The sequence below is a fragment of the Myripristis murdjan genome, chromosome 14, assembly GCF_902150065.1.
Source record: "Myripristis murdjan chromosome 14, fMyrMur1.1, whole genome shotgun sequence".
Taxonomy (NCBI): Eukaryota; Metazoa; Chordata; class Actinopteri; order Holocentriformes; family Holocentridae; genus Myripristis; species Myripristis murdjan.
Genome location: NC_043993.1, coordinates 35,490,390 through 35,508,089, shown reverse-complemented (window position 1 = coordinate 35,508,089; position 17,700 = coordinate 35,490,390). Strand labels below are relative to the sequence as shown.

Here is a 17,700-nt window from a genome sequence, read left to right as displayed (position 1 = left end):
GCTGGCGTAAGTGTCCAGTTACAACAGTCTTTCCTCTAAACAGTCTATATGAGTAATATACTCAGTCCATTCCGGCGGCGTCCCAGTATCAGTCTGACCGTGTGCGTGGCGAGGCTCCGTCAGGGCGCGCATTGAAGCCGCCTGGGCGCGCTCTCCTAACAGCCCAAACTTTAGGGATAGCGGATAGCGGGTGGTCAGGATCCCTAAAGTGTGTGCGCTAGATAGCAACTTTAGGGATAGCGCATGAAACACGCCCACGACGCACCTCCAGGCGCAAATGATGCAGTCGGCATAACGGATAGCGGGTAGCGGGTGGCGCAAGATACCGTTTAGGGATAGTGGAAGTTCCTAAATCCGCAATTTGCGGGTAGCGGGTAGTGGCAGCGGATAGCGGGTGGCACAAGATAGGGCCCTAAATCTGTTGTCCATTTTTTTGGGACAGCAAAACTTTAAAAGTAATTGCTGTGCCTGTACCACGTAACATGAGGTTGTACAAAGAGAAACAGAGTCCGCATTGGGAAGAAGGCGGGTGGTGGATGGATCAGTCAACACGACTTTAACAACACGGCTTTGACCCTTCATTGTCAAAGACCAAGATCATGACTGGTTTCGAGGTTTGGTGCCTAAACTTTCCCTTTCCCTAACCTTAACCAAGTAGCTCTTATATCTAAACCCAACCTTTCCCTAACCTTAACCAAGTAGCTTTAATGTTTCAACCTAACCTTTCCCCACCTGGATATATGTTGTTGGCTAAAGCGACTGAAATGTTGCTCCTTCTGGAAGTGGTTGCAGCCAGTTCTGATAAAAGAAAATTCCTGTTCATGGACACAAATTTAAATTTAAATTGCACCTATACGCATGAAAAAAAAAAAGGACACAAGTCTGTAGATTAAATTCTGTGAGTGTTGCACCAGCTCCCTTGAGACAGGGTGAGAGTGGTACACTTGTAATCCTGTGTGATAGTATATCTGTAGTGATAGTAAATCTGTGGTGAGAGACACTAACATCTTGTGAAACCGAGGACCAAACATTCAGTCCACAAGTGAAATCTAATTTAGGGTCATGTTCATGGGTTGGGGCGGAGACGCGCTGTTTCAAACTAAAAAGACTTGGTAAAATTTGAAAACAGTAAAAAAAAAAAAAAAAAAACAGACATTCAATCATAACAGTGGCATCGTACATTTTATCGTGTTGAACAGCGTCAAAGAATCACTGGGCGGTCGCTGTCACCTCAGCACATAATGTAAAAATTTTAACATAAATATGAATATAAGTTGGTAAAAATGAGTTTTAAAAAATTATTAATTTTCACCTGGAGGGGGTGGAGGATATGAGATGGCTGATAGTTGTTAATATAACAGTTTGCTTGGTCAAATACTTTTTATTTTTTATATTAAACACTATTTTAGACTTTTTAGAGAACCAGACTAAATGTCGACATGATCATACGGCAGGTCCAGAGCAGCTGTAAATTTTCTTCATACCTCAGAGATCATTCTGTTTATAAGAATATTGATGAACGCAGCAACTTTATTCAAAACAAGTGGTTTTTGCATGAGGCCCATTATCGACTGTAATCCTCATATAAATCACATTAAATCATTCACTAAAATATTACATTGCAAATGCATTTAATTCACAGGGTCATAACACTTAGGGAAAAAATGCTTAGGCGTCTTTTTTTTTTTTTTTTGTAAATGCTGATTTGTGTGTACATTTTTTGCAGAATCTGGATGTGCAGTGTTTCCTTTCAGTTTGGCATAAACAGGACGAATATGGCAAAAGCACAGCAGACAAAACGTTAAAAAACAAAAAACTAGAAAAAGCAGCACATCAGAAATAAGAAAATGACTTCACCTCTTTTGCACCAGTTTATCTTTGGGTATCTTTGGCTAGACGCCTGTTTATCATTTCCTACTAATGAGAGGACAAGAGGCACCTGACAGAGGCTGGAGGTACAAAAGATGAATAGAAGAAAAGAAACAAATGTATTGATAAAAATACACCGTACAAACGAATAATATACGTTGATCAAATTGGTAGGCAATAATGAACAATATGAATAAATTTGTCTTTCTTATTTCTGATGAGCTGCTTTTTTCTGTTTGTTTGAGCGTAGAAGTCTCAGAGTCCAGCTCTCAGCTACACTGCAGCCCTTGGTGTGAATTTAGCCGCCAAGAGGAAGAAAGAGAGGCAACAGAGGCACAATGAGGGAATGCACAAAAAAAAATTAATTAAAATATATTGATGAGGGCCTGTTGAGTGGTTGCCCTCACTGCAAAAACTCAAAATCTTACCAAGATTATTTGTCTTATTTCAAGTCAAAAATGTCTTATTACTTGTCAAAATATCTCATTACACTTAAAATAAGACATGATCACCTCAGAAGTAAGTTGTTTTTAGACAATTGTCTCTTGTTTCAAGTGAAAATTTGCTTGAAACAAGTGAGCATTTGCTTGTTTCATTCATTCATTCATTCATTCATATTTTGACTAGAAATAAGACAAATAATCTTGGTAAGATTTTGCGTTTTTGCAGTGCTGCAGAAAGCCCTGCAGCCCAGGCCACATCAGGGTTCATGTGTTCGGGTCGAAACCCAGTCCTGATGGCCTGCTGACTACTTGACGTAATGGAGGAGTTCACGACTCGTATTACAGCTTGGTCTAATGAGTTTCATCTAAGTCCATTTCATAGCATTTCCATCCTGATGTCACGCTCGGGACGGAGAGCTTAAACTCTCTGATCATGTTGTAACGCTGCGTCGCACGTTGTGTCTTTTATAAATGTAAAAAATCTGACAAAATGTTATAGTTCCACCTTCCTGACTGATCAGCGACTGAGAAAACAAAGGATCGATTCCCTGCGTTTATTAAAGATAAACACAGCAGAGCATCTCCATCACAGCGTTTGAGCTTCCCACCCTGAGCGTGACGTCACAGGGAAATGGCCGCCCTGTGAACGTGGGTCTACAGGGAGAAGATAAAAGGTTTGATGAGGGAATTTCTCTGCCCCATTTCGCTTCGGTCCTGCACATTTCTAAACACGGTGCCACCACGCTGAGCTTCAGAGTGCACTTTGTTTTGTTGTGCTTTTTTTTTTTTTTTTTTTGCTTCACTGCAAAAACGCAAAATCTTACCAAGATTATTTGTCTTATTTCAAGTCAAAAATGTCTTATTTCTAGTCAAAATATCTCATTACACTTAAAATAAGACATGATCACCTCACAAGTAAATTGTTTTTAGACGATTTTCAGAAAATTTGCTTGTTTCATTGGCAAAATTTGCCAGTGGAAAAAGTGAGAATTCACTTGAAATAAGTGAAAATTAGCTAGAAACAAGAAACAAATTTTGCCAAGCAAACAAGCAAATAAGACATTTTTGACTTGAAATAAGACAAATAATCTTGGTAAGATTTTGAGTTTTTGCAGTGTTTGTTGTGTTTTAATTGCAAAGGCTTGGTGGATACTTCAGATTTCAAATGCGTCATGATGTTGAGTAACGTGCACACTACCTGATGAGTCGCAGCCTGAACGTCTGACCTGCAGCACACTGACATCACAGACGTCTGGCGGTGCGTCTCGTGTTCTGGTACCTCACCGCTGGCTCTGTTTTCCCTGGTTTGAAAACATTTTGTCCAGTTTCACTGACTTGACAGTTTTGAATGAGTTCATGTAGTTTGAGTCTGTAAAAGACGATTGTAAAGACCAAGCTTGCTCTTGTTTGGGTTGCTCTAGGTTAGGATTTTTTAAAATGTTTATTTCTCTCTGTCAATCTTCAAGTCAAATTCTTAACAATTTGTAAATATGCCGAGAATATAATATATGGAAAAATAAATTCTTGGTTAGGGATTTAAACTGACTTTGACTGTGCAAGAAATTGTACATTTGTTCTGAAATGGAATGGATTATTACTATATTTATTTAATATTCTGAACACTTGCCTGTATGCATTAAAACCTGATGGATCCCTGTCCCGTTGTGGGTCTGTGCTTTACAAAGGCCATGAGGACTCCTCACTGTGGCAACAAAACACATTTTTCCATTATTTCTGCCTAAACACAGTTTGTATTTATGCACTATGGCATCAGGAACATCAGAGACATGATTAAAAAAAAACAGAATACAGCTGTGACTCCAAGGATTCAGGAAATATATGATTTACTGTCACATGTAAAAGAGGCATTTTGGGCCCTAAAACCACACAGACGAGATCACAAAGTCCACAAAGACGCCTGACAGGCCTCAGTTTCTCCCAGGAAAAATGTTTTGCAGTTCGTTAGCAGTGAGAAAGTAATCAGAGAACAGCCTGATCATCAAAACATTAATAAGTAAAACAGAGTTAACAACTAAAGTTAAAACAAAATCAAACTGTTTTACAGAACACTCTGACATATTCAAACATTTTGTGACTTAGCATCAACTTAAAGTGTCTCCTCACGTCTAACATGAGCAATTTGTCATATTTACTAAATGATTCAGAGGCTTGAACTGACTTTCTGGTCACCGAGGAACACGATATTGATTTGAACCAACCTCTGCACAGCAAGAATAATCAGAGACTGGAATTGCGCAAAAAAGTCACAATCTCAGAATTGAGACGTTAATCTCAGTTTTTTAAAGTTTTGTGTAGCCCTAACCCTCCTCCGTAATGTTAAGGTATTTCTGGCTGGACCGGCCGGTGGAAGCTCTAGAAATGAGTGTGTCCTGACTGACTGACTGACTGACTGACTGACTGACTGACTGATCAGAGTTACATGATTGGTTGGCCGACCAAAGACGTCAGCTGCATGTTGGCTCCCATTGGCCGGTGGTCTGTTGGGCTTTCCCTGTTGGCTGTTGCTATTTCAAAATGAATCGGCACAACCAGCACTGAGAAATACACCTTTGAAAATATTAGTGGATGGATAGATTATCAACTACAATACAACTTTAACGAGTCTCATTTTTCCATTTCCTGAACAGAATCTGCACAGCTGGTGTGACACTGACTCATCCTCCTGACCCACTGTGAGACACTTGGCACGGAAATGATGTGTGTGTGTGTGTGTGTGTGTGTGTGTGTGTGTAGTCTGAATGTCTACCCACAGATTTTGAAGAACATCTGGTCCCACAGATGACAATTAATGGCTAAATACTATGCCCTCAGCATGTCTACTTCTGCTACTCTCATTAATAAACATTGCATAATGCTTTACAAGGTTAGACCCTGAAAACGCCTGCAGGTGCACACACTGTCGTCCCTTTTTTTTTTTTTTGCGATTACAAATTTGGCTATGATTTCATCTGGAATCAAATGAGGAGATAAGAACATGGTAACTGTTTCTATGATAATCGTGTAACATAAAGAAAATCCACAGCCATTTTTTCAAGGGAGAGAACAGAGATAACACCCACTGTGGCCAGAATGATCCTCGAAGGAAATCGGTGAAAAAATAGCAGCTACCATTTCATTTCCTTATGAATCAGTGATGACAAAGCAGAGCTACATGACGGTTCATAACGTCACATGTTCAGAAAGCGCTCAGTGGACGAGCCCAGCCGTGCACGAGGTCTGGACCTGGACTTTCTTCGTGTGATCTTAGAGTCCAAACTCCAAATGCAAACAACCTAAAAGAGCCTGGTTATATTATTTAGTGTGATCATTTTGCCGTGACTGTGTGATAAAAGGTGCCGGTTTGAGTGGCAAAAATACCTGTGCAGTTTTTACGGGGAAGATTTATTTTTGCAAAAACCAACAAATAAACAAACAAACCAAAAAAAAAAAAAAAAAAAAAAATCCCCATATCTTGGAGGGGCAGCTAAAAGTGCATAGATCGCTGTCACTTTCCTCTGCTCATTTCCCTTTGTCCTGAAAAAGGATCAATTATAATCCAGGAGGAGTATCATATTTAGGACTGTAAATATAACAACATATGCTGCAGGGTGACACTTTGTGATGGAAAACAAACCGCTTTATCATCTTCAGACTTCATCGTGATCGAACATTCACACTAATACAAACGATATCATAGAACTTCACAATAAATATAAAACTTACAGCGTGGAGAACACGACCAAGAACTCCATTTTATCATTTATCAAGAAAAAGCTATTTTCTTTTTACAATTTTTGTCAAATATTTTCTCCAACAAGATTACACATTTTCCCACTATGAGACAAGCAGCTGCTTGGTATTTGCTGAAACTCAAACTCACTCAACATTTGGTTCGTCCGCTGTTTGCCTTCGCCGCTGCTGCTTTCTGTGTCCGATCCAAAGTTTTCCTGCGGCCGTTTGAAGAATCCGAGAGAGCGACTTGTGATGGTTTTCCCTTTTCAAATGTCTCCAAAGACGTCGGACAGCAGTTCAGGTCTGGTGGCTGCAGAGAGGAAGCCGTGCGAGTCGGCGGCTTTCCTCGCTCTTCCTTGGACTTTGAACAGGCCTGACATTCGTGTTTCAGTTCAGGATCACTGTCCTGTTGGAGAACGAGCCCTTTTCCACAAATCAAACAAAACAAAACAATCCAAAAAAACAGAAGCAATGCTGTAGAGTGCAGAGTGGTCCTTCATTTCGGTCAGAACTGGTCACCATCTGAATACTGACCCCACCATGCTGGACTGTACATTTCACTGTTGCATCATTTCATTTCCTTCAGACGCTGTGGTCACTTAAGGTCAGCCGGGAAATGTGACCCGGCGATGGAGGACAGGAAAAATCTTGGGTTCAGGTCAGGTTCTAAACAAACATGTGCGGCCTGATCCGAACTCTTGAAAGGCTCGAGGATCACAGTAACTGAGTCAATGTAATGTATAAATGTTATTAAAAGACCCAAACAATTCCCACTATGAATTTGGAGCATAAGTGTTCAAACGGGAATGAAATCTAATCGAGTTCACGTCTTGGATAACAGAGTCAGCTGAGTCAAGATTCTATTACTTTTTGGATCCCAATCGGTCTTTAACCGTTACAGACACTCAGCGCTCCTTAACTCAATTTGAGAGGAAAATCGTCATCATCTCAGTGGGATGAACAGAAACCAGGCAGTTGGCATGGTAACGTAAGGTGACGCTCGTAAGGTGACTGAACCCTGGACCCTTTCTCTCATCTCACAGTTTGGACCTTTAAGCTTTTTTTCCGTCTCCCAAATGAGGTCAACAAAAAGTCAAAGTTTGAACAGTTTGATCCCAATCACCTAACTGTCCTAAAAGGAACCGAATCCAACCAATTTGAATATTTAAATGAATCTCATATTCCTCACATTAGCAGCCTCTCACAGACTCTGCCAGCTGTGGTTGGTTCCCTCCTTCCCTCTGCCCTCAGGAGCGAACCACCAAACACATCTGGGCTCTCTCTGCATTAGCTGCCTCGGCAAAATGAAATGACAGCAGTGGAAATCAGCTCACTCAGTCACTCCGGACTTCCAAACTCAGGCTCTGCACTCCCTCTCGCAAAGAGTACTTTCTCCAAAATTCAGCCTCGAGCAGTGACCTGCCCTATTTTCACATCAGAGGAAGAAAAAATAACTCTCGAGCGATGGGAGGAATTTCAACATCTCTGTTTCTGTGCCGTGATCAGAACGTATGTGTGACCGCAGGCGGTGCAAAATTCAACCGCTCATACCGTCATAACAGAAAGGAGAAAAAAAATGAGGAGAGTTATGGATGGATGACATCTCACAACAATAACACAACCGGAAAAGCCCCGTGCCGCTTTCTGATCCTCCCTCATGTCAACACATCCTTCACAGGAGTGTGTTGGTCGAAACCCGGTTCAAAACGGACGGATTCTGATTTTATGTTGTGGAATCTTTAGTTCCCCTGCACCGTTTCTTTTCTTTAGGAGCTCAAACTAATGGCAGTGAGCAAAGTTGGCTGTACCACCTTTCTAAAATCTAATTAACTCCTTTATTTGTGTGGTGGTTCAAATCGTTCAGGCTGTGTAACAGTCAGTAAGTCGTGTCAGTGCCAACACTGCTGACCGGATGCTGTCTGAGGAGGTCCTCAGCCATCCAGGTCATGGTTCTCCACAGAGCTGGATCCAGGTCAGCTGGACTGTTTTAGACGCTTGGAGACGTTTCGCTTCGTTTCCGTGAAGCTTCTTCAGCTCCGACGGACGGGAGGGGAGTCCCGGGTGTTGAAGCCACGTGGAGACGCTCTCCCCGACACTGAAATAACCTCATCTCTGCTGTGACGACTGCGTTCAGTGTCGGTGGAGTCAGAACTGAAGAAGCGAAACGTCTCTGAGAATCTCCAAACCAGCCCAGCTGCCTTCGATTCAGCTGTGTGTGTGTGGACGCAAATCTAAAGTTATTTAAATGTCATCATTTACAATCCCAGAGAAATGTCTCGTCAGCTGGTGAGGCTGCATCCAGTTCAACTGTGAATCGAATACACAACGAGCTCAAATAAAACAAAACAAACTAACAAAAAAAAAAAAAAACACACAATGATGGAAAAACATTCAATAGGATTAAAAATATTATCAGAGCTAAAAATACAGATATAATGACAATAATCACTTTAAAAATTTTGAAAAAAAAAAAAAAAAAAAAAACCTAGTTCATGCCGACATGTACCAAACATGGACCCATCAGTTTAAGTGCGGCCTGCAGCAGGCGGCCGCTGATCAGAACGCTAAAGAGAACGACACAGACAAAAAAAAAAAAAAAAAAAAAAAGTTAGAACCTGATGTTAACTTCTAGCCCTAACATTTTTAGCAAGGATTACAACCTGCCGACGTTAATAAGCTTCACCTCAGGAAGTTGCGCAAGTAAAATTCACTGAGCATCCAGAAGACACAGGACTGCGACTGTAGAACCGGAGCGAGCAGAACAGACTTCTGCCCGGCTGCTGCACCACACTGCAAAAACGCAAAATCTTACCAAGATTATTTGTCTTATTTCAAGTCAAAATGTCTTATTTCTAGTCAAAATATCTTAATACACTTAAAATAAGACATGATCACCTCAGAAGTAAATTGTTTTTAGACGATTTTCACTTGAAAATACGATTTTCACTTGAAAATTCGATTTTCACTTGAAGATTTTCACTTGAAAATTCTTGTTTCAATTTTCACTTGAAACAAGTGAAAATTGTCTAAAAACAAGTTACTTCTGAGGTGATCATGTCTTATTTTAAGTGTAATGAGATATTTTGACTAGTAATAAGACATTTTTGACTTGAAATAAGACAAATAATCTTGGTAAGATTTTGAGTTTTTGCAGTGCGGACTGACCTCCGTTATCCAAGCTGCTGTCACAACAAACATTTATTTACTACTTTAGGGAAACAGCACGACTCAATACAACACGTCTTGTCAGTTCCCAAAGGTGTGACACTACAGTCGCCGTGTTACTCTGAGCCATCCCACAGACCACGACACACAGCTCAGCGTCCGTTCTACTCCATTCAAGTTCTGTGCCTGCAGCCCAAGAAGCGACAGGCTGGAAAAACACAGTTCCTGGTTCCACAGTGTCCCAAACTGTGGCCACTTTCATGCCGTGCCAAAGTTTCAAAGCGTGTAGTGTGTGCTGAGTGATGTTTTGTGACGTGTGTTTGTGAAGCTGCGCCTGCCCCTGCGGTACAGCCAAGAAAGAAGAAGACAACGCCGCTAAGCGTCATTACAGCGAGGCTGCTGCTCTGAGCGGGTGAACCCCACGCCCCCCAGCCCGGACCGGAGCAAAGACCAGGGCTGGACCGTGTTATAATATCTACCTCCGTCCCACAGCTGCTCAAAAACAGTCTGCACGTTTCATTTTATCATCCGATAACAATTTTTCTAAATTAATTATTTCTGCCGATGCCTATTCTACCTAAAGAGCAGCAAGTTTAAGAACTGAGAAATTCCTTTGAAAATAATCCTTACACTGTAAAAATGTAAAGTTGGTGTAGCGGTGGGCTCGGTATCATCTAAAGCAATTACGGGTTGATTTTTTTTTTTTTTTTTTTTTTTACAAATACTAAAATAGACTTTTATAATGACCTCTGACCTTTAAAGGGACACTCCTCGATTTTTGTTCAGAGTGGCCCCATGTTTGAGGCAAATGGTGCAAAAACGGTGTTTTGGTTTGGAAGTGGAGACACAGCCCTGCTGGCTGCCTCGGCCCTTTCCTACATTACTGAGGGCTGTAGTACTGAAGGTTTAGCCTCTGGGGGCGCTGTTGTTCCATATAACCAAACTCGAGGAGTGGGTCTTTAATAAAAACAGAAGATAATAATGCTGTTTGCTTTTGTAGAGTAATAATGTATCCCAGAGTCTCCCTGTCACTCCTCTGGTGAGGGGATAACCCTGCTGAAGAGCTCAACTCTGGATATAATTTCATTAATGTGGTTTCAGAAGCAGGTCTGGGTGTCTGATCATGGTCTAGATGCTATTTGAGAAGAGTTTCCATCTTGAAAGGAATAAAATCCGCAAGGGAAATGCTGCACCCTTGTACTTTTGGGCATTTAGTTGCTTAATTTAAAGATATTAAATATCAGTATGACATTTGAGCGTTTCAGCTATCAGCAGCTTAAAATACAAAACCCCACTTTGTTGGAAACCATGTCAAAGTGGGCCATCCCTCATTGTGCTCGGCGGTCCTGTCAGCCACAGCAGTGGGAACAAAACGAAGGCCGTCTCTCCGGCTTCACCACCACGTGATCTTGAACTCGTATATCGGCCTCTTGCAGTAGTAGTGGTTGATGAGGTGCTTGTCGCAGACGCCGATGCACTGCTGGTCGGCGGTGATGCCGCGGTCGGCGAGGTCGCTGACGATGCAGTGCAACAGGTCGTAAACGTCCGCCACCGCCTCCCAGGGGCCGAAGGAAACGTCCACCTCGCAGTGATGCTCGAAGAGCTTCGCCTCGCCGTCCGAGCGCTCGAAGCGCAGAGAGTTGAAAAGAGGCCGCTCGTACGGCGTGATGGGCATCTCCTCCTTGTACACGCAGATCTTCAGCTTGGCAAAACGCGCTTTCCGCTGCATGGCCCTCAGCTTGGCAATCTCCACAATTCGCTCCAGATTGTCTGCAACAACAAATACTTATTAAGGACTTTTTAAAACATTCATAATGACTTTCTAACATCTTAAATCTGTTCAGGAAAGACCAAGAGTGTTCTCTCTGACTACTTCCTACAGAACGCAACCATTTAGGAGTGACATCACACCTGGGCTTAAAGGCGCTGTATGCATCATCTTTAAACATCAATATATCGCCATCAAATTAACAGGACTGCTGCTAACAGTTATTCTGGTGATCAATTCATCTGCTGACTCTTTTTTGAAGGACTGCCCTGACAAGTCAATGATTAAAATCAACCAGAAAATGGATTTTTAAGGATGTTTGTCTCCTTTTTAAAAAAGGAGACATGTTTCAGCTCCACGATCCAGCCCTCTCTGATTCCTGTTTGCCTGACTGAGGAGCCACACAGCACTGCTAATCCCCTCTAATCTCAATTCAAATCATCTATTGTAAACCTCCTACAGCTGACGGAAGACCTCATGTGTCGGCGTGTGATTAAGAAACGTGGGCGTGGAGGTTCCTGCGGGCTGCGTCCAGGTGTGTCCCCTGCCAATCAAACTCAGAGGCAGGCTGTCTTTGTCTGACTGGCTGCTGCTTTTGCTGCTTTGGCTGAAATCTCCAGCGTGTGACGTTGAGGGAATGAAAACGGCGTAACTCGACTGCAGTGCAGCACATATTCATATTCTACAGTTTGCACACACACACGCAAGACTTATCCTGTAATTCCTCTTCGAGACAGGCAGTGGTTGCACACATGTTCTGATTTTATCACTAAACAGTTTCCTTCTCGAGACAAACATGCGGTTTATCATGAACTTCCTATGCTGCCACTAAATGACCAACGCTCAGCGGTAACAAATGAGAACCTGCTGACCAACACACACTGACTGCAGCAACAGAAATGAACTATTGCTTTGAAATTAAGTAACTCGTTGATTAATGCAGTTAACTTTTCAAAATAAAAACCCGCGGACCAGGTTTCATATGTTTGATTTCATTTAATTTCAGGCGACGTCACACAGTTTACTGGAGCAACACACTGAAAATAGCGCCCCCTTTCCTATTCAATTCAATGGACAATCGGTTTGGAAGCAAAAGCTGATTCTCGATTCAGCACCCAGTCATCTTGACATTATCGAATTAGGAATACAAGCTTATTGTCCCAGGCCTACAAAATAAACACTGTCATTTGTCACAGGCTTTATTTTTCATGTTTTTGTTCCATACTGGTATGAAAGTTAAATCCCTATGGAGACACATTTATCTGTCAACTTGTGATTTTATCACTTAAGTGAATAACACTCGCACACACAAGCTGTGTACGCCACATTATGTATGTTTTCCAGCTTTTGCCACCTGTAGATCACGGCTAATAATTGAAAAAATACCTTGAATCAGAATATTAAAAACTGTCTTTGATATGACTGAGGACATACTGAGTCAGGTCGGGTCTGTAAAACAGGAAAACAGCAGTCACCTTTGTAGTAGGGCAACAGATCGAGGAAGGCTTGGCGAACTTTCTCCCCGGTGAGTGGCTGAGTGTCCTCCAAGCTTTCCAGCAGCGGTCCGATCGCGTAGTACTGGGCCTCCCGGTGCACCGCCCTCACTCGGTCCCGATGAGGAAGCTCACCCTCTCGCAGGAAGTTCAGGATGTCCCTTTGGACGGAAACACGATCACAGATTCAGATCCGCACCAAACTGTGTCCCTACACGATGAATTCCTCGTGCTCTTTGGTATGGAAGCATAAAAGCTGAACAAACTCACACACTGCAAAAACTCAAAATCTTACCAAGATTATTTGTCTTATTTCAAGTCAAAAATGTCTTATTACTAGTCAAAATATCTCATTACACTTAAAATAAGACATGATCACCTCAGAAGTAACTTGTTTTTAGACAGCTGTCTCTTGTTTCAAGTGAAAATTTGCTTGAAACAAGTGAAAATTTGCTTTTTCATTGGCAAAATTTGTGTCTTGTTTCTAGCTAATTTTCACTTATTTCAAGTGAATTTTCACTTTTTCCACTGGCAAATTTTGCCAATTAAACAAGTGAAAATTGTCTAAAAACAATTTACCTCTGATGCGATCATGTCTTATTTTAAGTGTAATGAGATATTTTGACTAGAAATAAGACAAATAATCTTGGTAAGATTTTGCATTGTTGCAGTGTATTCACTAAGGACGTTTTCACATGAAGTTAATTTTAAACCTTTTCATACGTGAGCTAAAGCAAACAAAACAGAGAGCAGCCTTTGGGGTGGTCTCAGTTTGGTTCACTTTTTATGGGGCCTGGGATCATTTAGCACGTTCACATGTCCAAAATTTGCTGGGTCAGTGGCTGAAGTGGACCGAGTGTGAAAAAACCCTCACTGTTTGTTCAGGGAAGCATCCTCTGCATCACTAAAATGACCAAATCAAATGCCATAATATTCATTACCAGTGTGAAACTGCAAAAATAAAGCCTTTTTATGCCTGTCGTGCTCATGGACATGAAAATTAAATGTGAATCTCTTTTGTGATGCATATTTATTTGTAAGTGATGCCGGGCAAATTCCAGCTAATTTACACACATTTTGCAACACCCACTCCATCAAATTACTGTAATGTAGTGTATGTGAGAAATTTTGGAAGGAGGAGTGAAGCCGTTGTCCGGTCGGGACGGCTGCCATCTCTGCTGTGTGACTTGCTGCTGAAGCGACGTGACCGCCGAGTCAGACAGCAAGTGACAGGTTTTTTTTCATCCTAGAATCTCGATCAAACCAGACAAAACTGATTTGATTTCATCATTTTGTCCCCACAGACTTCATCCCGCATAAATGAATTACAGCAACGTCTCTGTTTTTGTGGATGTCACTCATTATGTAGGTAGGCAATCTGTAGTCACGTACAAAGTCCATCAATCTAAATTTTTGAGGTTAATGCACAGCAGCGCTCACCCAAAATACGCTCCATCACGATCGATGAAGAATCGTCCCTCAGCGTCACGTGGGATGTAATGGCGCCCGCTGAACATGGCGGCCAACATGGTGTCCTCATAGCGGCGCAGCGTGGACAGGCGGGTGGTGAAGTAGGTCCCGCCCACATTCAAAGGGATGACCTCTGGGAACTTACGAGGGAATAAGAACAAGGCAAAAGAGGTCAAGTACTCAAGAAGCAAGTACACGAAGTTAGGACAGTTAAGTCTTTTTTTTTTTTTAATATCTCATGCAAGAAATTCTTAACAGATTGCCACAGATGACACAGAAGTATGTGATGCATGATGATGAGAATAAGCTAAATTTGCAGAATTTGTGTATACATGAGATTACATTTTTCAGCTCGAGTGAATATTTCACAGCCACATTCCCGCGTGTCCACGAGGCGAAAATTTCACTCCATGTTTGGTCTGAACAAAAAATAAGGCACAAAATTTCTGTTGCACTGCCCTCTAGGGGCAGGATGTAGGTCTGCTGTACTTTTGGCCACACCCAGTCAGTGATGTGGCAGCAGGTGTTTTCAGTCGAGTGTGGATACACAAGAAGAGCAAAATCTGGGGCTTGGATCGGGTTCACACACAAAAAGAACGCCTGTCAGGTTCAGGTCAGGCTCGGTTACTATGCCCCCTTCTCGAGTTAGGTTCGGACAAAAATATGCAGCCTGATCAGCACTCTAGATTTCAGCAGCAGCCAGTGGCAGAGTACCTACAGCCACGTCACTAATCAGGTGAGTCCAGAAGTGCAGCACGCCTGAAACTTTCAACTTTCAACGCCTCAAACAATCATTTTCATCTGCATCAAACTAGTCAGTGAGCCCATTGCAGTGAGTGGACATGTGTCAGTGATTAGTGGGACTGTTGTGCAGCGATCGCACACGTGTTGTCTTACACGCATCCTATTATTTTTATTATTCCATTCATTTCTTGCTAAGCTTTGTGCTTCGTTCTAAGAGCTCAGTGTGACATTCTGATGAAACATGCACACATTAAAACTGATGATGTGTTTGGTTCATGAATTGAAAAACATGAAATGCATGGAGGTCATCCACTCCCTGCAGCTGTAGACAGTAGAAACTCGTTTCGACTGTCTAAATGCTCAGTATGATCAAACAAACTGTCAAAATGATGAGTCATGACAGTCAGTGAGGCCCCATCAACTCACATTACACATAAGAGATGCACTGACTGTTATGAAGCCCATACAAACAATGCAGTAGAAACTCCATTCAGATCATACACGCTCTCATGATGACAAACACATAAATGAATTTATCATTATTACAGTTTACAGAGTCTTTATTATAAGGATATCATACTTTGTTTCACTGACTATGATGCAATACATGACAATGCTTTTTTTTTCTTTCTTACTAATCAGTTTTACTCTTGGCTAAATTTCATACACATCTGGAAATTTCTGAAAAAAACAAAGTTGAGTTTATTGTATTTCTGAGAAAAATAGAACAATATACGTTGACAATTTCTACCTCAGCTAACGTTAAATCAACCAAAATGTTGCAATACATCCTCAACCTTATTATTTTTATGTAAACATCTCGCCTTTTCTGAAATTTTTATTTTATTATGAGTATTATTTGATTTGTATACTCATTTTCTGCTCATGACTATTGGTATTATAGTATTATATTTGCTTATTTATTAATTATGTATTTCACCACTGCTGTGTTCTCTTACATTCTGTTATTGTTATTGTATGATCTACAGTTGTGCATGCATTTCAACTCTATAGTTATACTGTAATAATGATTCTTGCTTTCAATAAAAAGAAATGTGAGATCTCTGCATAACAGCTGGATTCAAGACATTTCAGTGTTTTCAATGCTTTTCAATTGGGATAGTTTAAGGCTGTTTCATCCTGTTATAATGGCAGCATCTCTCTCTTCATTCCTTTCTGAGCAGGTTTTCTGCCCCTCTGTAAACATCTTAAGAGTGTTGGAGCCCTCCACAGAAATAAGAGGATTATTCTGAAGTCTTATTACAGCAGTGGCCATGTTTGGGTCCATCAGCTGACACATCCACGACAACCACGTGACGCTCAGGTGCCAGCCACACACAGCAGGGTCCAGCCCTCACATGGCCGGATACACCAATCACATTAAAGACCACTGGAGGACGATAACATGGCTAATATCTTTGGATAATCAGCCATGGGCGGCAGGCGGTATGTTAATGATGGGAATAGTGGCTGGGCGTTGGACCACATGTGGAAGTCAAGGCTCAGCATCAGTGCACTGCTGATATAACTTAATGTAGCTCCACACACTGGTTTTATTGGCTTTTTATCATCTATTTATCATCTGGGCGCTATTTATTTATTTATCATCTGTTTATACTGTAAATACATTGTATACATCGATGCACACTGGTTTTATTGGTTTTTTGCACATTGTTTTTTTGCACATTGGTACTTAGATCCTTAGATCTTGAGGGTCATCTTTATTCTTTATTTTTGATTTACTTATTCTTTATTTTTGATTTACTTAATCTTGTACTCTGTGGATACTGCTGGAAACTGTGAATTTCCTTCGGGATGAATAAAGTATCTAACTAACTAACTAACTAACTAACTAACAGAGCGCCAGGCCAGGGTCCAGTCAAAAAAAAGAAGTAGGCTCCTGTTGTGACCAGACACAGCCTACAAAATGGTGATAGGAATGACACACATGCATTTATTAGGAACCATTTGAGGCTAATTATTGTACGGCACATATTTTGTAATCATATACTTCACCATTATTATTAGACAAGTGTGTGTCGTTGTTGTTGTGCCGTGACGTTTTGCATGTTTTCAAGCCAGCACATCACTCACGCCACGGATGTAAACACGGTTAGCTCGTAGTGAACATATGGTGTGTATCGCCGATGTGTTTTGCAGACCTGCAGGTACATGACAGGTGTGTTCAGCTCCTACCTCCTGAGATGCGTTGAGCGAGGAGCGCAGAGCCTTGCCCAGGTTCAGGTTGGCGGCGCTGAGGGCTGGCTTTCGGAAATCGTCCTCCGCGGAGTCCGAGCTCGACATAGCATCGCCCGGTTTGTCGGTGTCCCCCGCGGCCGAGAACACCACCATCACTCTGGGCCGAGGCAGCGTCCGTCTCTCCTGGACGAACCTCCTCACCCGTGCAGTGGCGGCGGGCAGCGAGCCGAAGGACAGAGCCGGACGCTCCCCGGGGCAGGCGTCGGAGCCGTCGGAGCACTGGGAACCGGCCGAGCCATTGTGCTGCATGCGCGCGGCGGGCCGAGAGAGGGTCCAGTCCCGGGGTGACACGCGGCGGAGCACGCGACTGATCAACAACAACAGTTATTAATGCGGGGCGAGGGGAGGGAGAGGGCGGGGCCGCGACCCACAAGCTGCTTACGGCGTGCGGGACAGCCGCGGAGGACGCACGGCGAGAGGGTCAACTCACTGCCTGCTTCCGCCAGCGCTTCTGCGGGGGGAAGATGACACCCGTGCGCCGGAACTTATTGACTTTGACGTATTTTTTCTTCTACCAATAAAAGTAAACAAGTCCCGTTTGTTTGAGCTAAATTTTCCACATTTGTTAGACCCAAGCAACGTTTCGGCGTGTTCAGCTTAAACTGTCATCTCGTATTTCTTTCTTAAAAAAACGTTTTTTAACCTATTTTTGGTGCGACGTGATGACGCAAGCCTATGGTTTCGACGACCGAGCTGAAATAATCTTCTTTAGTCTTCTTCAAACACCTTTTTTTTTAAATGGCTTTTCTTGTCATAA

General features: G+C 42.2%; 1 protein-coding gene and 1 long non-coding RNA gene across 2 annotated transcripts; both read right to left on the bottom strand.

Moving 5' to 3' along the window:
* Positions 1-4,131: 4,131 nt before the first annotated feature.
* LOC115370960 (uncharacterized) lies at positions 4,132-8,900 on the bottom strand. The gene is made up of 2 exons (XR_003929315.1): positions 6,950-8,900; positions 4,132-4,702 (listed from the first exon to the last, which is right to left on the bottom strand). It is a non-coding gene; the product is annotated as an uncharacterized LOC115370960 (long non-coding RNA).
* A 973-nt stretch (positions 8,901-9,873) lies between these two features.
* Positions 9,874-17,545, bottom strand: kctd7 (potassium channel tetramerization domain containing 7). The gene is made up of 4 exons (XM_030068048.1): positions 16,881-17,545; positions 13,911-14,080; positions 12,453-12,631; positions 9,874-10,979 (listed from the first exon to the last, which is right to left on the bottom strand). Exons 1-4 carry the CDS (start codon positions 17,190-17,192, stop codon positions 10,603-10,605), a joined length of 1,038 nt encoding a protein of 345 aa, XP_029923908.1. The 5' UTR covers positions 17,193-17,545; the 3' UTR covers positions 9,874-10,602.
* Positions 17,546-17,700: the final 155 nt, after the last annotated feature.